Consider the following 22,208-nt stretch of genomic DNA (forward strand, 5'->3'; position numbering starts at 1 on the left):
TGGACGTGATATAAAGTAATAATACTGATATTAATATAATGAATTGTTCAGTTGGCTTAAATAAAAGCCAAATGTACTTAATGAGTATATATGAGAAAATGTTTGTAGCTGTGTTATGAAATATATGTAATATCATTAGTTGTAGTAAACTGTACTTTAGGTCATTGAAGCATCAAAAGCTAAGTAAGTCATTAAAAGCATGCTAAATTAATGTTTGCTGTTTTCAGCAGGGTTATTATAGTTAACTATAAAAGTAAAGAAGTATATAAAAGTTTAATGGAAAATACAAAAGTAAAAACTAATTATATATATATATATATATATATATATATATATATATATATACACACACACATATATATTTTTTTATTATTTTTTTAAAATTAATTTGTATTTATTAATTATATATATATATATATATATATATATGCAATTTTTTTTAATTCTTTTTTATTTATATATCTATATAATTTTCTGTTAAACCGTTAAACTTTTAGTTAACTATAATATATATATCTATATATAGAGAGATTTTTTTTATTTATTAATTTTTATTAATTCTATATATTTATATATAGAGATTTTTTTAATAAATTTTTATTAATTCTATATATATATATATATATATATATATATATATTTTCCGTTAAACCGTTAAACTTTTAGTTAACTATAATAACACTGCTGCAAACATCAATTTAGCATGCTATATATAATAATATAATACTATATATATATATATATATATATATATATATATATATATATATATATATATATATATATATATATATATATATATATATATATATATATATATATATAGTAAATAAAAACATAATAGTATCTCAAAGATACTAAAATAACAGGGGTTAGCAGTCAGTCAGCAGATAGGGGTAATGTTTGGTGTCTGTGTACTAATGGCTCTCCGTCGACCTGCGCTGCTCTCGGTGTAATGATGACGTCACGCACAGCCAGTAGAAACATGGCGACGAAGGGTCTCCGTCAGCGCAACAGACGGGGAAGCAAACAAGATGCCAACAACGTGAACAACACACCTACCGCTGACAGCCGAGCAACAAAAGACGACAAATGTGTTGAGGACAATAAGTCTAGTGACCCCCGAAATGAGTAAGTAACCATAAGCCAGTCCTGCTGACGCGCGGTGTAACATTGTGTAGTGTTGACAGGTCGCTAGCTCGCTAACGTCAGTCTGTATGTATATGCGATTAATACAGATAGTAAACACATAAAATGTCCACAGACTGTCTAAATAACACGCACACACCTGGAAGAGACAGAAATGCTCAAATGTATTCAGGAGACACGAATAAGCTCGCTTTAATGTAACATGATGGCTTTCATTCAATCATTCATTCATTCACAGCTCTACCGGTAGTAACGCTGGTCAGCGTTCCTTAGAACATATGCTGGAAAAAGAAGATGTTTATATAATGATTGTTCTTTTAAAATAAATGCTTGTAATTGAGCTGGAATACTTTAGTGACACTAGGTAGTGAAACATTTTCATATTGCTTAAGCATGTTTGGTATTGTGTATCTCTGGTGCACATTCGCGCGTCCAATTTCATAATCTTCTTACATTGTCATTAGCTGAACAGCGCAGGGGGAAAACAATAACACTCCCTTGACATTGTTGTCTTTTTTTTTTGTTTTTTTTTTTGTCTGTCTATGCGAAAAGCTGGAATTTCTCACGCACATCTGTACTGATTATGCTTGTGGATGAGTTTTCACTTATTTTTAGACTGACGCTGTTTTAAATGCTAAATAAATGAATGACAACATTGTATAACCATGTTCTCTGTTCCCTTATTGCTTATTAGCTTGCTCCCAGATAAGCACATTAGCTCCTATACCCCGCCTTTCCATTACAGGTCATCCGGTAAGGCAGGACAGGTGTGGGCTCCTGAGGGCTCCACAGCCTTCAAGTGCCTGGTTTCAGCCCGCTTCTGTGCTGCGCTGCTCAGTAACATCTCCGACTGTGATGAAACCTACAATTACTGGGAGCCAGTGAGTTACACATTTTCCTGGTTCACAAGTTTTTGTTAAGCTCTCAGGGTGCAGTAATAAAAGTAGCCCGGGACCATTGTCTGAGTTTTGGGCCAGTTGATGGTCACTTGTCCTGTTGGCCTGGCATTGCATTCTCATTACATCTTATGTGTTATGCTTTGCACACTTTTCTGGTTTTCTGTGATACAGCCTATTTATTATTGTTGTTGCAATTCTGCTGATTTTGATATTGTCACCATGTTAATATTATGTATTATATTTATTTATTATTTTATATTATTATATAACATTATCTGACTAACAATGATTTAGTAAAAGTGAGAATGACTTATAGTGAGAATAATATAATAGTTAAAGGTCATATATATATATATATATATATATATATATATATATATATATATATATATATATATATATATATATATATATATATATATATATATATATAAAACATATCAAATAAATGTACACTTGTTTTAATTTGCATTTTTAGCTGTTTTTTCTTAACAAAATTATTGAAACACAAATGTTTTTATAATTTGCAGTTATTGCTGAATTACTACAGCTTATGATCATTTAATTCAACACAATTATGAAATATAATTTTTAATAATAAATCTTGACCCATTTAATCCATATATTATAACATTTTAACATCATATGTATTATAACATGTACAATATAACCTATTATAATATTTAATTATATATTATAAATATAAAAATTATAAAAATTTAACACACACACACACACACACACATACACATACGGCTTTTATGTTAAAATAACTCCATGACAGCTTTTAATTCAACTATTATTATTATTTTTTATAAAAATATAAAAAATATATATTATTTTTTAAAAATATTTTGGTATAAAAAAATAATGGTGCAAAATATTTTTTGTTTATAATTTTTAACATGTTATAATACAATATGTATAGTATAACATATTATATCAATTATAATACTTTTTTTTTAAAATATATATATTAAAATGTATTATTTTTATGGTATGACGAGAATATTTACTGGGCAAGTAAAAAGCTAAAATACTGGTCTAACTGGGACAGCAGAAAGCAAATCCTTATTGTTGAGCCCTGATCTGTGTCACTGTTGTGTCATGTGATCCCCTGGAGTATGTAGTAATCCAACCCACTAGCGACTGTCTGGGTGTAGTTCAGATTCAAGAACTTTTTTCTTAACTAGAAGGTTATCATGTCTATTCCTGATCACAGTCTTAAGTATAAACCTTATGAATGGGCCATATTGCTGAATTTCAACCTTCTTCTGAGAACTACTCACTTTAGTATATAAAAGTTTTCAAAAAGTTTACCAAACATTCTTAAAACATTCTTTTTATTTTTCTCTTTTTGCTGGCCAGACTCACTACCTGCTATATGGGACAGGGATGCAGACATGGGAATATTCCCCAGCCTACGCGATTCGTTCCTATGCGTATCTTTGGCTCCATGCCCTTCCTGCCTGCTTTCATGCCAAAATATTACAAACCAACAAGGTAATCTTGTGACCAGCCCCAGACTGGTTACTATATTCTGGTTCTATAATGCAGAAGTATATTTCTTTGAACAGTCAGGTGGCTATTTAAAGGGTTAGTTCACCCAAAAATTTAATTTCTGTAATTTATTACTCACCCTCGTGTTGTTCCAATCCCACAAGACCATTGTTCATCTTCAGAATAAAGTCCGAGAGGTTTATTTTCCCCAATAGAAAGCAACGAAATTACCACATTCAAGACCCAGAAATGTAGTAAAGACATTGTTAAAATAGTCCATGTGACTATAGTGGTTCAACCTTAATGTTATGAAGCGTTAAGGTTGAACCTTAAGGTTCAACATTATGGTTGAACCACTGCAGTCACGTGGACTATTTTAATGATGTCTTTACTACATTTCTGGGTCTTGAATGTGGTAATTTCGTTGCTTTCTATTGGGGATAATAAACCTCTCGGACTTTATTCTGAAGATGAACAATGGTCTTGTGGGATTGCTTTCTATGGGAGATAAAAAATATCTTAATTTGTTTTCCGAAGATGAACGGAGGTCTTACGGGTGTGGGACGACACAAGGGTGAGTAATAAATGACAGAAATTTCATTTTTGGGTGAAGTAACCCTTTAAGCTCCCTAGAAAAATCAGATCTCAGATCTGAAGAAAATAACCACGAGAAAGCTGTGGTTCCTCTTATGCAACTCAATGTAATAATCCTTTATTTCTAACAGTGATGGAAAGTAAAACTATTTATTTTTCTTTGTAGTGTAATTTTACAGTTTCATGTTTGCTTAATCGACTCTGTCGAGGACTATTAAAATTATTTTTAAATGGCTCTCAGCTGTAATATAGAGTTTTTCATTAAATTACATTTACAGTATGCATTTGGCAGATAGTTTTATTCATAGCAACTTACATTGTATTCAAAGTATCTATATTATAGGTACAGTTAAAATTTTACATACACCTTGTACAATCTGCAAAATGTTAATTATTTTGACAAAATAAGAGGAATCATCATTTGTTTAATACTGTCCTGAATAAGATATTTTACATAAAAGATGCTAACATATAGTCCATAAAACAAAATAATAGCTGAATTTATAAAAATTACCCTGTTCAAAAGTTTACATACATTTAATTGGTACCTAGATGATCCATGATGGGAAAAAAAGGAAAAAAAAATCTTTAAACAAAATAAGAAAAATGAATACATCTTCTTCTTGTACATCTTTAAGTTTTCACCCCGGGCTCTTAATGCATCTTGTTTCCTTCTGGAGCATCAGTGAATGTTTGAACCTTTTTAATAGTTGTGTTTGAGTCCCTCAGTTGTCCTCAGTGTGAAAAGATGATTTCAAAATCCTACAGTCACTGCTTGAAAAGGGTTCAAATATGCAAAAGAAAACAAATTTGCAGGACCTGGAGGATTTTTCTGAAGAACAGTGCGCAGTTTTAGTGTTCAGGACAAACAAGGGACTCATGAATAACCATCACAAAAAAACAAAAACAAAAAAAAAAACAGCTCCAGGTAACGAAACGCAGTATTAAGAACCAAGTGTATGTAAACTTTTGAATAGGGGAATTTCTATAAATTCAGCTATTATTTTGTCTTTGTCTGTTCATTATATGCCTGATTAGACATGTGGACATGTTAACTAATTTGCTTATGTTTGGTTTATTTTGTTCCCATTCAGGTCCTTGTGTTTTATTTCCTGCGCTGCATGTTAGCATTTACCTGTTGTGTGTGTGAGCTCTACTTCTACAAGTAAGTGCAGCATACTACATATGACACCTCAGCATTGGGCTAAAATAGGTGAACTTTACAGTGTGATACAATAAAAGTGGCTTAAAGGCCTAATGTCGTGGGTCTCACACAGGGCCGTGTGTAAGAAGTTTGGTCTGCACGTGGGGCGGCTTCTGCTGGCATTCCTCGTCCTGAGTGCAGGGATGTTCTGCTCCTCCGCAGGTGAGTCAAATCAAATGGGTCATTTTTGCCTTATCTGGTAGATCACTTTGAAAATGAACGAAGGTGTATATATATATATATATATGCATATATGCTGTATACCCTGCCGGTTAATGTGTGTGTGTGTGTGTGTATGTGTGTGTGTGTGTGTTCTATGCAGCTTTCCTCCCCAGTACGTTTTGTATGTACAGTACAGTGGTAGCTATGACTGGCTGGTTCCAGGGGCGCCCGAGTCTGGCTGTGCTGGGTATTGCAGCGGGGGCCATAGTGGGCTGGCCCTTCAGTGCCCTGCTGGGGTAAGAAATGGTCAATAATTTATATTTTTGTGTATGGACAAGCAAAAAACAATTTCTACCACAACTGCCAACATTTCCTGACATTATTTATAATCAGCCATGAAACTGTATTTTGCGTTATGTATATATTAAAAGTTGTATTTTGTCCTTTATGAGAAGAATTATTTATCTGATTTATTTTTAAAAATTATTTTCCTGATTTTTGTTCCTCACATTTTTGTTCGTGGGAGCTTAAAGGGTTAGTTCACCCAAAAATGAAAATTATGTCATTAATGACTCACCCTCATGTCGTTCCAAACCCATAAGACCTCCATACATTTTCAATGGAGGGACTGAAAGCTCTCAGACTAAATCTAAAATATCTTAAACTGTGTTCCGAAGATTAACAAAGGTCTTATGGGTTTGGAACGACATGAGGGTGAGTCATTAATGACATAATTTTCATTTTTGGGTGAACTAACACTTTAAAGTGATCCTATTATGCTTGTTTGAATATTACCTTTCATGCAGTGTGTAATAACTGTTAGGGTTAAATGTAAAAGGTCAATGCACAACATATTAAGTTATTATATCCTAAAGAACGAATAAATTTTTAACTGCCTGAAAAGTGTCGCCAGCAATTCCAGTCTCACTTCCCGTTACAAACCTATGTAACAATGTAACATATTTGCATAATTCCAGCCTATGGTCTTCATTGGCTACCCGCGAACAATGTCTACTTTGACCCGCCCACAAACGCTGTAGTTGTAGCTGAGGCCTGGAAGAGTTTGGTTTGTGTTATCAAGAAGACGCTGTTTTAAGTGCTGTGAATCTTTCAAAAGGATGAGGACACAAGCTTGTAATTAATACAGAAAAACCAACACCATCACTACTGTTATTATCACTGTATATCAAGTGCTGAGGAAGCCTCCAGAGCTGAAATTCAGATATGGTAACAGGCGTTTTGTTTCCGACATGCACTGTAAGAGGTAGACCAATCACAACACACTGGGCCGTCTGACCAAGACGAGTCTCGCAGAGAGGTGGAGTTTAGAGAAGACGTGTTTCGATGTATCCGTAAAAATTTTGTATCAAATGGGCGTTTCGTCCAGACGGATCTGGCGTTTTGGGAGCCTGAAACTGAAAACACATAAATCTGAAAACACACCCTTGCGTTTTCATGTGTACAGCCAATCCGCATATTTTGTGAAACAATGATGTCATCACCCCACGTCTCGACCCTAGTCACACACCGCTATGTCACGTAACAGCAACAACAATAGCGGACTACGTGCTTGTGTTTGTGCCGCAGAAGCTACTTTAATAAAGTAAAGCTTTATTTCTAAGATTTACTTTGTATACAGTGCGCAAGGTTTATGCGCATTCTCCAATTTATTTTCCATTTTTAGTGTATCTCTATAGAATTACAGCGCCACATACTGATCTGGCATGTATACTACATCGTTTGGCATTTTTATCAAATAAATGCAGCTTTGGTGAGCATAAGAGACTTCTTTCAAAAACATTAAAACACCTGTAACACTCTTACCGTCCAAACTTTCGGTGCAAATTACTGTTTCACTTAATGTAACTTACAAATCTGACCATTTACAGAACATGTTCATCAGGTAAATAACCCAGGTTTGACTGCAACATGGGCCATGTCCTGATCCCACTTCTCTCTCACCACTACTATCCAACGTACTCTATACTTTCCCAACAATACGAAGGAAAACAAAAAACAAAACTAAAATAGTGATAAAAAGTAAGGGTCAAACTTTAGTTCTTGCAGTTTAATCCATGAATTATCCTGCAGTTCCTAATGGCTAGTAACTTTTTAATTTACTCACCAAAGTCAATATTTACTCACATTTGGTGAAAAGCCATAAAAATAATCCCGATCATCCAACTAGGTGAATTTAGGATCTGTTTACTGATTGATTTTGCAGCATACCCATTGCCTTTGACCTGCTGTTGCTGAAGAAGAAATGGAAGAGTTTTATCATGTGGACTCTGGTGGCGTTGCTGCTCTTTCTGGTTGGGAAACTCATAGATTTTTCTGTCTTAGGTTGTTTTTGTGTCATTTTGATCTGATTTCATACACTGAGATTTTATCAATAGCAAATGGCTTTTTAAAATCAAAAATATCCAGAATAATTGTATTATACTGACATGAGAGCACTGATAAAACTTAAGATTGTTATATATTTCTGTAGGTCCCTGTTGTTGTAGTAGACAGCTACTATTATGGCAAGCTGGTGATTGCTCCTCTGAACATAATACTATACAATGTGTTCACTCCTCATGGGCCAGATCTCTATGGTATGCTTCAAATTATTTTTATATGCATTTAGAAAATATTGACTCATCCTTAAACATGCTGTATATAATTTTTTTTTTTACTGTACTAATGCATAAAAGCAATGCGTATGATTGCTGAGATTTAGGAAACATGGAATACTTTGGATTTGGACTGCAGTACCCATTTCAACCGCTAGCTGTCAATATTACATACTGCACCTTTAAAAAAAAAAAAAAAAAATGTTTACACTAAAGCACATAAATGCTAATTCTTCTTAGTGCCATCAGATGGCATCAGTGATCAACGCTTAAACCTTTTTATTGCAGTGTTTTTTTTTTTCTCTTACAGGCACAGAGCCCTGGCATTACTACTTTGTGAATGGTTTTCTTAATTTCAACATTGTGTTTGTGTTGGCCCTGTTTTCTCTTCCTCTCACGGCGCTTATGGAGGCACTGCTTCAAAGATTTAATGGTAAGAGAGAAAGATGTGTCTTTGACGTTTGTTTAATTAAGCCATTAAATTGCCAACAAAAACCCCCAACAAAGTAATTGTGACATGCGGGTGACGTACTGGGCATACTGTTAATCTCGTGTTTCTTATTGTATAAATTTCAGTTCACAACCTGGGCAGGCCGTACTGGTTAACACTGTCTCCTATGTACCTATGGATGCTGGTGTTCTTCACTCGACCACATAAAGAGGAACGCTTTCTGTTTCCCATCTACCCTCTCATCTGTCTGTGTGGGGCGGTGGCACTATCCTCGCTGCAGGTTAGAATTGCTAGATTGCAGTTAAGTCTGCATGAAACAGAAGTTGCTATAGTCTTTTCTTCCCTGTTGTGACATATATTCGAGTGAACCGGTTTAGTGACAAATTGGGTCCCCCCAAAAATCGGGTCTTCATTAGGACCCCAAGCGATCCCATTCAAATTGCTTTTATTAGATACTCTCTTTAGCACCTGATTTACAATTCCTTTAAATCCATGTTATGATAAATGCTGTTTCAACTACGTTATAATGACCATTTATGTCTGTATTAGTTAGCTAGTTAGCCCAATTAGCCTGATAGCTTAGTCTATACAGGCATTTGCACTTACCCTACATGTATTCACAATCATCTTTATTGTAATTGTGTTAAATTAAGTGTTAAATATCCAAATATTTGTTATAAATAAAACAAATTAATAATGTTCAATTATTCACTTTAATAGGCTATTATTATTAATTGATTGACAGTTATTTAAGTTTAAGAAATTACGTTCAATTGGTTTTATTATGCACTCTTTTGTTTTCTTATGCATTATATAGTAAGCTATGTGAATTTTAAACTTATATAATTCTTATATAATTAGGATTATCATTAACTGAGAGTTTGTGGAGACCCGATTTCAAGGGAGGACCCGATTTGTCATGACAATGGCTTCTTGAACAAGAAAAATGTGGAGCGAGGCTTGATTTTGTTCATTGGGAATAGATTGGATGGCTGGATCATTGTTGTTTGCTATCGCTGTCCTCTTATGTGAGTGACTGCTTGCCCCGCCCTCGCACCAGTAAACACATCATCATAGATGTCATTGCAAGAGGGAGGGGAAGTTATTTTGATAAATTATTTATAATAAAATAATGCAGCAATCCATAAAAAAAAATAAGATTCATCAATTTTGATTTCATGGAGACTTTTAATACTATGATATGGAATGATTTGTATGATTAGTATACTGAGCAAAAATTATATACTGTCATTTTGTTAAATATTATTACAATTTAAAATAACTGTTCTCTATTTTAATATATTTTAAAATGTAATATATTCCTGTGATGGCAAAGCTAGATTTTTTTTAATAGATTTTTTAAACTTTTGATACTTTTTATTCAGCAAGGATGTATTAAATGTATTAATTTATTTGAAAAAACAAACTTGCTGACCCCAAACTTTTGAACAATAGTGTACATGGAACTTCAATATTCTTTTAAAGAATATCGTTGTATTTTTGCATTAGCACATGTCCAAAGTCTACAGAGAACTGCACAACTTTATTAGCATATTTCCCCAGTGTTGTGTAAATCTGTTTGCTGGTAAACCTGCATGGAATTTGAATGTTATAGTTTAATTCGTTCTCCTTTTTAAACTGTTTTCTGTCTGTTTTTCACCATGTAGAAGTGCTATCACTTCATATTCCAGCGCTATCGTCTGGAGCACTACACCATCTCCTCCAACTGGCTGGCTCTCGGCTCTGTGCTGCTGTTTGGAGTGCTCTCACTGTCCCGATCTGTGGCCCTCTTCAGAGGTAAGGACAAATCACGGAAGGGCTCAACAGTAAGGTTGTTGAAAGAGGTTTGGGCCAATTCTACTGAAATTTGCCCCCAAAGGTAGGGTTATCTAGCTGGCAGATGAAGTTGATAAACAAAATGCTAAAAACTATATTCTTTACCTTTTGAAGTTCAATACTCCCTTTCTGATGCCTGTCTCACTTGGAGTTGTTGTTCGTTTTAAGGCTATCATGCTCCGCTGGATTTGTATCCGGAGTTTCATCGCATTGCTAAAGATCCTGCGATCCACACAGTTCCAGAGGGAAGGCTAGTCAATGTTTGTGTGGGGAAAGAGTGGTACCGCTTCCCCAGCAGTTTTCTCCTGCCCAACAAGTGAGTATGAGTTGTGATTAAATTGACAGTAAAATGTTACAAAATATTTCTTTCAAATAAATTATTTTCTCTTGAACTTTCTATTCATCAAAGAATCCTATAATATTAAGCAGCACAACTGTCTTCAACATTGGTAATAATCAGCATATTAGAATGAATTCTAAAGGATCATGTGACGCTGAAGACTGAAGTAATGATGCTGAAAATTCAACTTTTCCATCAAAGGAATAAATAAAAATTTTAAGTATATTCAAATATAAAATGGGTAATTTTCAAATAAAAATAATAATAATATAACACATTACTTTTTTTAACTGTATTTTTGATCAAATAAATGCAGCCTTGGTGAGTATGAGACTTCTTTCAAAAACATTAAAAAATCTGACGAACCCCGAACTTTTGAACGGTAGTACAGGTCTATGATATATACTAACTATATCTTATTCATTTACAGCTGGCACTTACAGTTCATCCAGTCAGAGTTCAGGGGTCAGCTACCTAAGCCATATGCCATGGGTCCTGATGCCACCTGGATACTTCCATCAGACATGAATGATCAGAATCTTGAGGAGACATCACGATATGTGAGTGACTCAACACATACACTTGGGACTTGCATTTGACTTTGCGGGTTTATGGAGCCTTATAACTAAGTTGAATTGAATGTGTGAGAGGATACTCAAAAGCTCAACAGTGATCAGTTCAAGTTTATTCATTTTCCAGTTTTGTTGTATTAAATACAGAAGCCGTGTTGCTGGCAGTTGGTAACAGTGAATTCACTTATTTGGGGATCTTAAGAATTATGTGATGTATTTCACTGGGAAGTTGACAGATTTTTTTTTTTTTTTCTTGATTTTTAAACATGATTTTTTTTTTTTTGTCTTGAAGGTTTTTTTTTTTTTTTTTTTTTTTTTTGCTAATGGTAAAAATTGGTAATTAGTAATTGGTAATTCCTATTTAAAGGAATTAAATAGCTGAAGGATTAAAAGGGATTTAAGAAAAAAGAAAAAAGAAAAATATGCTCTAGGTATAATTGTAGTGGTAAAGTAGTCAATTAAAACAACTATTTGCAAATAATATTTTATTTCTTTTTATGCACTCTTATATCTATGTATAATATTAGATAATAGGTATCACATGAATCATGTAAATAATGGCATATTTTCAATTCAAAACAGCAAAATTTGTTACCGAAAATTTAGTAGTTTGCATTACTGGATATTACTATCAGTCATTTAACATTTCTATCATGAAACAGTTGTTAAATATCAAATATTTAGCTGCATTTTACCAACAGTAAGCCTTCTTTGATTTTCAAAGTTTGCAAAAACAAAAAACAAGGTGCTTTTAGGTGCTTTTCCATCAAGTTGTTTGAGCGGATGATGGTGGTATTGGTTACCTGGTAACCTAGTAACCAACAGTAAATAAAATGCCATCAGCGGAAACGGCTGATTAGTCATGTGGGTTTAATGTTCGCTACATCAGAATTTATTTGGCAAATGTGATTCCATCTCCCATTATTTGTATTAACTCTTTTTCACATAAGTCAAACCACCTGAAGCAAGCGTAAAACTTTTTTGTGAATTAAGGGATTTTTCTTTGGCGTTTCCATCACTCGCTTCTGATGTAATACTTCAAAATGTGCAAAAAAAAAAAAAAAAAAAACCCAGGGTGATGGAAACAATAGTTAGTCATTTTACTTAGAAAAATCAACTATTAAGCTCTATACACCACCATTTTTTTTTTTTTTTTTTTTTTAAACATGCAGAAGTTAGAAGAAAGATAATGTTAGTGTTACTTATCTACAACCTTTAAATGTCTCTGCATATGTCAGTGTTGTAGCTGAATGTGAAGTACATATGTCATTTTCCATGTTTTCTGGCTCTCAGGTAGAACTGAAGCAGTGTCATTACCTGGTGGATCTGGCAACAGAAACAGAAGCCCCTCGTGAACCACGATACGCCACTAACAAAGAGGAGTGGAGCATTATCGCTGACAAGCCTTTTCTAGACACTACCAGGCAAGTCTTTATGTGTGGAGTATATGGGCATTTTTCAAAACGAGTGGAAATTTGTTAACATACAAGAGACACTTGTGGGTAATTCACTCAGAGTAAATGAATTCTGCTGTAAAGAGTCATTGAAAATTGTAGGGTGTGTGCTTATCCACTAGAGGGCCCGCTTGTCCTTTTAAAGATGCTTATGACATCATTCTCAAGCGCTCATCATGAGTTGTTGTGACTCTGGATGTCTAATCATCCTAAGAGAGATTATCCTTGACCTAATTTATCAGTAATGAGCTCGGCGTGTCTTTATTGCCCAGTTCACGATGGCGAAATAAACGTAGAAAGGGTTTCTTTTTAAAGAAAGTGGATTTTAGGATTACGGCGCTTGTAAACTATTATGTGTGTATTTCGTCCTTTTCGTGATCCTGGTGCTGTTGCCTTTTCGTGTCTCTCCCACACAGGTCCTCCAGATTCCTCAGGGCCTTTTTTATCCCGTTTCTGTCTGAGCAATACACCACCTACAGCAGATATGTCATCCTGAAACCGAAACGACCCAAACACACCCGGAAAAGAACGCAAGCCTGACCTGCCTTTCCTGCTATTTTTTCATAATCGCACCCCTCCATAAGTCCTGTCTCTTGCAGTGCTTCATCGTTCGGTCCCAAGATGCTCCTCTGCAACTCTTTCTGGCACACATGTGGGATTGTTTTTGAGTGTGAGTGTAAATGAACGAATGAATGCCGGAGTTTGTTTGAGCAACTTTGCTATCAAGCCATGCAGTGTCGGCCTGTATGTAGACATCAGCGTTGCCGCCCATCCTGTTGACAGTTCCAGCACAGAGCATGGATGCCTTACCCATCTTCCCCATCATCTCCAATCCATTCCATGCCTTCTGTTCATTTATTCCTGCTTGGGCTTCTCTGCATCTTACTGAAGTGTTTCAGAAGATTTCTGTTTAGATGACCCTTTAAGGACTATATGGTCCCTCATTTGTCATGACCTCATCCTTGATCTGGGACAATGAACTGTACTCCATGAATGCAGACACAAACCAGATCTCATGTGTCATCATCCAGAGATACGAACTTCTGTTCATTTGTCCTGTTTGAGCAACTGGCCCAGGTCAGCCTCGGCATCTCAGGATGAAAGTTGCACCAAAAACTGAAGTTTTCCTTCAGTTCCATCGTCTGTCAAAGTGGACATTGACTGTGAGGTCAGACTGCAGACCAGAACAACTGAGTGTTTACATTCCAAATCATGTTTGTCATCTGAATCATATCAGTGTTAACTGTGATTGAGTCAAATAAAAGAAGGCTGTCTTAATGTGTGGCTGTGCCAGAGAGGTCATTTCTGGAATGGATGCACTAATATTAGTTGTCTTTGTGAACTACAGGGTTTTCACGGTTTTCTTTTTCAAGCCTGAAAAAATGTCACTAAATTATGTAAAATGTTAAATCTAAAATAATAATACATTTCTTCTCTGCTCCAAATAAATAAATAAATAATTATATATTTTCTTCTAAATTTCACGTATTTGTATTTGATTAATAAATATCACTTTTAAATATGTAAATATAAGTTATGTTTTTCCTGGTTCTCTGCTACAAAAATAAAATACATTATATTATTTATAAAATATATATTTAAAAAAAATTATCACATATGTACATATTTAATTTTTTTTATTAACAAACAAAATGATTTTTATGTATAAACATTTTAAAAAATTATATTTAATATTAAATATATAAATAATATTTTTGGTTTCCTAGTTTTGTTGTAAAAATGAAAAATATGTATTTGTCTTATAAAATGTTTTTTTTTTAATAATCAAATAATTAAATGTAATATTAAATATGCAAATATAAGTTGTTTATATTTAAACTATTTTAGTAAAAAGATAAAATATATTAAATATAAATATAAAAAGTTTTTTTTTTTTTTTTTTTTTTTTTTTTTTTTAAGAAATTACATTCATTAAAAGATCCATGACCATGACGTACAATTAGAAATTCACTTCAGCAGCCTCTATCAAATCATTTAAATCATAAAATCAATCGTGTAAAATTTGAGGTCAGATATTCTGCAGTAAAGGGATAGTTCACCCAAAAATGAAAATTCTGTCATCATTTACTCATCCCCAAGTTGTTCCAAACCTGTATGAATTTCTTTCTTCTGCTGAATGCAAAAGAAGATATATTGAAGAATGTCAGTAACCAAATAGTTAATGAGACCCCATTGACTTCCATAGTATTTTTCCCCCATACTATGGAAGTTAAAAATATCTTTTTTGTGTGTGCATGTTCAGCAGAAGAAAGAAATTCATACAGGTTTGGAACAACTTCTGTTAAATGATAACAGATTTTCAATTTTTGGGTGAATTATCCCTTTAACTAAGAACGTTCTAGCGCCCAGTAACATTTTAAAATTGTATAGCTTTATTTAGAAACCACGAGTAAGAGAGTCTGCTCATATTTGTATGATGTTTTTGAGTAAAGTGCTGCAGCTCTGGGGTCCATAGAGACACAGATTTATCACTGAACAGCATCACCCAGAAACACACATCATTTCCCCTATGTGTCATTGTTGGTTCTGTAAGAGAGAATATAGGTACGCTGTGGTGATTAGATTGTGGGTGTATGTAAACATGCTGAGGGCAATGAATGCGTGGCTCGTGGGATTAAGATGTCTACAGTGACGACATGTTAAGCCCCACAACACTACAGGGAACTCTGATCCTTTTTAAATCCTTCCATTGACGCTATACACCATGACGCAGAAACCTCTTTGAAACATGGATGAGATGTAGTTTTCCAGAAACTGTTCTATGCTTCATAGTTTAAATGTAATTTACAGTTAAGTATAGCAATGATCCAGAACTTTAAGTGTACTTAAAGTAGGCTGTCATTTTCTATTTCATTTTTATGCCATTATTTTGATGCCTGGAGAAAATTTCAGGCATGTAAAAAGTCTGTCTTGATTCATTGGTCTGACAATGTTTGTTAGATTGGATTATAATTATAACAACACCCAAGGCTTCCTAGAGTCAAAGAAAATCTGTAAACAACAGAGAAGTTTTTACATTTTGTTTTGCAGGCCTGGAAAAGTCAGATTCAAATAAAAAAAAAAATCCTAAAATATTTCTTTGGCTAGAAGTTATCTTTATTTGGTTAGAAGTTTTTACTAGAGTTGAGATTTTGATTTTGATTTGATCATAGAAAATATGATCAAATCAAGCAAAAGGCTTTGGACTGTGGAGTGGCTACAGAAATTGAAATCTACAGGTAATGCTAATACACCCTAAATACACATAGTCACACACTGCTGATAACATTAACAATTTGAGAACAAAGTATAACAATATTAATAATTTGCATGGTTTGATGTGATACAAGCTAAGAGATCGTTAGATTTAATCTCCATTGGCAATGTGATTTATTGTAATGCTTTTTTTCCTCAGTTGGTCAGTGTCAGACGTTACTTATGGAAAAACTGACTGTGAGGTCAGACTGCAGACCAGAACAACTGAGTGTTTACATTCCAAATCATGTTTGTCATCTGAATCATATCAGTGTTAACTGTGATTGAGTCAAATAAAAGAAGGCTGTCTTAATGTGTGGCTGTGCCAGAGAGGTCATTTCTGGAATGGATGCACTAATATTAGTTGTCTTTGTGAACTACAGGGTTTTCACGGTTTTCTTTTTCAAGCCTGAAAAAATGTCACTAAATTATGTAAAATGTTAAATCTAAAATAATAATATATTTCTTCTCTGCTCCAAATAAATAAATAAATAAATATATATATTTCTTCTAAATTTTACGTATTTGTATTTGATTTAAAAAATTTAAATATGTAAATATAAGTTATGTTTTTCCTGGTTCTCTGCTACAAAAATAAAATACATTATATTATTTATAAAATATATATTTAAAAAAAATTATCACATATGTACATTTTTTTTTTTTTATTAACAAACAAAATGATTTTTATGTATAAACATTTTAAAAAATTCTATTTAATATTAAATATATAAATAATATTTTTGGTTTCCTAGTTTTGTTGTAAAAATGAAAAACATGTATTTGTCTTATAAAATGTTTTTTTTTTTTTTTAAATAATCAAATAATTAAATGTAATGTGACAAAGAGGCAAAACTTATGGACTGCAGCTTGAAGACGCATGAAATGAATGCTTATTCACATTTAGGATAATGCAGAAAGAGCTGTTCTTTATTGTAATGTCAATGTGTCTTGCAAATAAAAGGGATTAATTCAAATATAGTCTATAGTCTCAAATATACTTTATTATCAAACTATAGGTGTAATTTGAATCACCTCATCTGTCGACATAATGCTGAATTGCAGAGCTGGTGCAAATATCCATATCACTATGATCAGATGCTTTCATAAAGGGATAGTTCACCTATAAATGAAAATTCTGTCTTACTCACACTCATGTTGTTCCAAACCCTTAAGACTTCCGTTCATCTTCACAACACAAATGAAGATATTTTTAATAAAAGCTGAGCCAATTCTGTACTCTCCATTGACAGCTACGCAACTACCACTTTGACACTTCAAAAAGTTTATAAAGAAATAGTACATCTGAATTGAGAATCTGAAGCGACTCGAACGCATTATATCATGAACGGATTGAATTTAGTCTTTTATTCACATATAAACATTAATCAGCGAACATAACAGAATCTCAACCAAACCTGCTTGACGCGCGAGAACAAACCTCATTGGTTCTTGCAGAAGCTCAAACGTGCTGCGTAACACACGAGAATGAACCTCATTGGTTCCCGCACATCAATAGAACATGCTTGAGCTTCCGTTTACCACAACTGATGTGTGCTGATGAATGAATAAAAGCCTAAATTAAATCTGTTCATCATATAAAGCAATCTTATCTCTTAGGAAAATTTGATCCATATGGATTGGTTTTACAATCTCTTTATGAACTTTTTGAAGCGTCAAATTGGTAGTTGCTGTCTATGGAGGAACAGAAATTAAAAATATCTTCATTTGTGTTCTGAAGATGAACGCAAGTCTTACGTGTTTGGAACAACATGAGGGTGAGTAAATGATGACAGGATTTAAATTTTGGGGTGAACTATCCCTTTAAAGGTGCCGCAGAACGTCTTATTAAAAGATGTAATATAAGTCTAAGGTGTCCCCTGAATGTGTCTGTGAAGTTTCAGCTCAAAATACCCCATATATTTTTTTTTATTAATTTTTTAACTGCCTATTTTGGGGCATCATTAAATATGAGCCGATTTAGGCTGCGGCCCCTTTAAATGCTCACACTCCCCGCCCACGGAGCTCGCGTTTGCCTTTAACAGCATAAACAAAGTTCACACAGCTAATATAACCCTCAAAATGGATCTTTAACAAGTGTTCGTCATGCATGCTGCATGCATACATTGGATTATGTGAGTATTGTATTTATTTGGATGTTTACATTTGATTCTGAATTAGTTTGAAGCTATGCTCCGTGGCTAACGGCTAATGCTACACTGTTGGAGAGATTTATAAAGAATGAAGATGTGTTTATGAATTATACAGACTGCAAATGTTTAATAATGAAAATAACGACAGCTCTTGTCTCCGTGAATACAGTAAGAAACGATGGTAACTTTAACCACATTTAACAGTACATTAGCAACATGCTAACGAAACATTTAGAAAGACAATTTACAAATATCACTAAAAATATCATGATATCATGTCAGTTATTATTGCTCCATCTGCCATTTTTTGCTGTTGTCCTTGCTTGCTTACCTAGTCTGATGATTCAGCTGTGCACATCCAGACGTCCTGCCCTTGTCTAATGCTTGAACATGGGCTGGCATATGCAAATATTGGGGGCATACACCCCGACTGTTACGTAACAGTCGGTGTTATGTTGAGATTCGCCTGTTCGTCGGAGGTCTTTTAAACAAATGAGATTTATATAAGAAGGAGGAAACGATGGTGTTTGAGACTCACTGTATGTCATTTCCATGTACTGAACTCTTGTTATTTAACTATGCCAAGATAAATTCAATTTTTAATTCTAGGGCACCTTTAACTGCTGCTTGCACCCGTCATTTTTATTATGTGTTTATTTTGTTATTGAGAGAAAAGCGCACAACACATTACATCTAAACGTCGCTCTCAGCAGCGTTGACGGCATCAGGATGTTCGCTGCAAACGTATTTTCAACTTTTTACTTTTAAGCGAAGAACGAAAAAGAACTTTGCAGTGAGTGTATCCTGGCCTTGAATCACGTTCAGTCTTTTGTACGTTACGTTAAGTGTGCACGAACAATAAGTTGCTCTCTGCAGTTCACTTAACGGCCACCGGTGTCGCTAATAACAAGTGTTTCTGGATTCTACATATAGCCTCTTTAAATTTTACAATTTATATAGATTTATAATACTAAGTCAGATATTAAATTCATATATATATTCATTTAATTAATTTTATGTTTTTTGTATGGTGGTTGGCATAGAATTTTAATTTAAAATGACATCCATGTATATGGCTTATTTGATCAACATTAGTCAAGGCACAAAACTGGATCACATTGTCATTCAAAAGCAAGCCTGTTCCACTCATTATGTGTCAAGTCCACATTTAGGTCAGTGATCCACCATCTATAAAGCCCCAGATATGATGAAAGCAGGTAAGCGTATTGTCCTGACCATTTGCTTCTCCATCCTGGCAGGATCAGCCACCTGGCGCTGTATGTCGGCAGACGACACGGTAAAACCAGGAATTACTCAGCCTTTTAAAACTGTAAGCTGTTTTTATGCTGTGTGGCTCTGCCCATGCTCATAAATGCTATTTTGAGAAGCAGCTTCTTGCTACAGATCGTGCTTGAAAATGCTTCGTGCGTCCTGTATCCAGGGCTCCAGATTGATGTCATTTCATGCTGATGGTGATCTGCATTCCCTACCTTTATCCAAACCTGCACAACAACAAAAGAAACTACAAGCTTGATCTCAAGTCACCGGGTGAGCTGGATCAATGCTTATGTGAAGATGAACAGCATCCTTTTTCTAAACACAAACTAACAAAAGCAGACCCAGTATGAATAATGGATGTCAGTGTGTTTTAATTGAACACAAATTAGCAACTGAATGCAGAACAGATGGTACAGACACAAGCCCATTCAATCATACAAGACATTTTTCTGTGCATGTTAAATAGGCCTAGCCATTTTCTCAGTTCTCATGACCCTATTACTTTTGCAATGGATTTGATTCTCATTTTGTCATGTCTTATTGTTTATACGGCGATCAAGTTTTTAAATGCTGTGAAGATCAACATACATATTCAGATTATCTGCATAACTGATGTGATGTTTTGTGTGGAGTAAAAGTGCATACTATACTAATATGTATGGAATATAAGCAAACTATCTTTTTTTTTTTGTGAGTAGCCTACAGTATGCAAAAATTAAAGGGATAGTTCACCCAAAACAGAATTTTCATTTATCTTTTACGCACCCTCAAGTTGTTCCAAACCTGTATACATTTCTTTGTTCTGCTGAACAGAAAGGACAATATTTTGAAGGACGTTTGTAACCAGGTCGCTTTGGGGCACCATTGACTTCCATAGTAGGATAAAAATACTATGGGAGTCAATAGTGCCCCAGAAGAGTTCAGTTTCCCACATTCTTCAAAATATCTTCCATTGTGTTCAACAGAACAAAGAAATTTATACAGGTTTGGAATGACATGAGGATGAGTAAATGATGACAGTATTTTAATTTTTGGGTGAACTATCCCTTTAAAATTCCAAACGGCAGTAGCTTCATCTCACAATATTGCTCTTGGAAATATGTTTATTCATATATATATGGTGAAAGACATTGTTATTTTAGTATCAGTGATATACTGTTAGTTTTTGTTAATATTTAGAATTAGATTTTTTTACATTTTCTGTTTTTATTTTCATTTTAAATAAAAGTTAATTAATTTTGTTGTGTGTTTTTGTCATTTTTGATTTTTTTTATAATATGACTACATTAAGTGAAACTAATTTAGTTTTTAGTTTATTATTTAGTTTTGTCTCTTTTACTTGACGTGTGCACGAGCAATAAGTTCACTTAATGGCCAACGGTGTCGCTAATAATAAGATTTTCTGGGTTCTACATATAGCCCTTTAATTTTTACATTTTATATAGATTTATAATATTAAGTAGTCAGATATTAAATTCATATATTTTCATTTAATTCATTTTATATTTTTGGATAGAATTGTTAGCTATTTAAATGACGTCCATGTATATGGCTTATTTTAAAAATATTAGTCAGGGCACAAAATTGGATCACACTGGCATTCAAAAGCAAGTCTGTTGCACTCATCAAGCATTAAATCCACATTTAGGTCAGTGATCCACCATCTGCACAGCCTCAGATATGATGAAAGCAGGTAAGTGTATTGTCCTGACCATTTGCTTCTCAATCTCCATCCTGGCAATAGCACCATGTTACATAATAAATATAATTTTTAATGTTCATTAATTGCCCATATAATGCATGTTTAAATAAATACATCAAGTTAACAGCCACTATTTAAATGTTTATATTTAAAAAAATTGGAGTAAAAAATAATTTTAAAGTTAGTAGGCCTATTATAAGTTTGTGTATTATATGTGTATTATACAGGATTAGTTGAGAGATTTTTTTTTTTTTTCTTCTTGAGAACATTTGCCATGTACTGTAGCCTACCTGATATACAGTATATCCAAAATAACTGATATTGACTCGAACTGCAAACTTGTGAATCGAAATTCATAACCATGATGACAGACTGGCAGGAAATGGTGCAAAACAGGGTGATATTGTGACATGCTGAGAAGCTTCATCTTTCCATTGTTAATAATAGTTGCACTCTTAAATGTACATGTACATTGAAAATTGCCAGCTGATAAAACCTATGATCCAGGGACCACGTTTAACATCTAAGGCTAAATGTAGATCTTAAAGGTGCAGTATGTAATAATTTTGTCGGCTAGAGGTCGCTAGAGGCCTATTCAAAACAAAGGCGTAGCTTGATGACGGCAAGTTTGAGAGCGGAATCTTGGGACATGTGGTCTCCACCTCACAGCTGGTGCAAAAGAATAGGGATTGGAGTCAGGAAGAAATCATGTTCATGGATGCAATTATTAACGTTACTGTAGTATGAAGCAGAGCAGGACCAAGTGTTGTGGGAGCTGAACGAGGCCGCTGGAGTGATTGCGCAACACACGCCTCACGAGCAGCGGGACTTTTATTATGCCACAGTCGCCGGCGCCACTTCTGCTTTTTCCGGTCATGAGTATGAGGTAACACAGCTCTGTTTATCATATTAGATACATTTGAGTGTGTTGAAAATTATGTTATAACGTTACTCTGTGCGTTCGCTCGGCGGCTGCTGTGAGACACTTGTTTGAGACACACTGCAGTAAGCTAGATCGATTTTAGAATATCATATTTAATGCTG

The 22,208-nt window shown here is 34.1% G+C and overlaps 1 protein-coding gene across 4 annotated transcripts; it reads left to right on the forward strand.

Moving 5' to 3' along the window:
- The first annotated feature begins 946 nt into the window (after positions 1 to 946).
- alg9 (ALG9 alpha-1,2-mannosyltransferase) lies at positions 947 to 16,344 on the forward strand. 4 transcript variants are annotated; one of them, XR_007184743.1, is made up of 16 exons: positions 947 to 1,131; positions 1,844 to 2,030; positions 3,417 to 3,551; positions 5,237 to 5,307; positions 5,420 to 5,508; positions 5,669 to 5,804; positions 7,733 to 7,820; positions 8,000 to 8,105; positions 8,434 to 8,556; positions 8,700 to 8,854; positions 10,242 to 10,371; positions 10,579 to 10,726; positions 11,181 to 11,310; positions 12,616 to 12,746; positions 13,193 to 13,944; positions 16,235 to 16,344. XR_007184743.1 is itself a non-coding variant. In XM_048190030.1 (15 exons), the coding sequence occupies exons 1-15, from the start codon at positions 956 to 958 to the stop codon at positions 13,314 to 13,316; spliced, it is 1,929 nt and encodes a 642-aa protein (XP_048045987.1). In that variant the 5' UTR covers positions 947 to 955; the 3' UTR covers positions 13,317 to 14,054. The 4 variants fall into 4 exon arrangements, 3 of the variants coding, with proteins under 3 accessions (XP_048045987.1, XP_048045988.1, XP_048045989.1); XM_048190030.1 differs by lacking the exon at positions 16,235 to 16,344 and having other exon boundaries at positions 13,193 to 14,054; XM_048190031.1 differs by lacking the exon at positions 16,235 to 16,344 and having other exon boundaries at positions 948 to 1,131; positions 1,895 to 2,030; positions 13,193 to 14,054.
- Positions 16,345 to 22,208: the final 5,864 nt, after the last annotated feature.

The sequence above is a fragment of the Megalobrama amblycephala genome, linkage group LG4 (genome assembly GCF_018812025.1).
Source record: "Megalobrama amblycephala isolate DHTTF-2021 linkage group LG4, ASM1881202v1, whole genome shotgun sequence".
NCBI lineage: Eukaryota > Metazoa > Chordata > Actinopteri > Cypriniformes > Xenocyprididae > Megalobrama > Megalobrama amblycephala.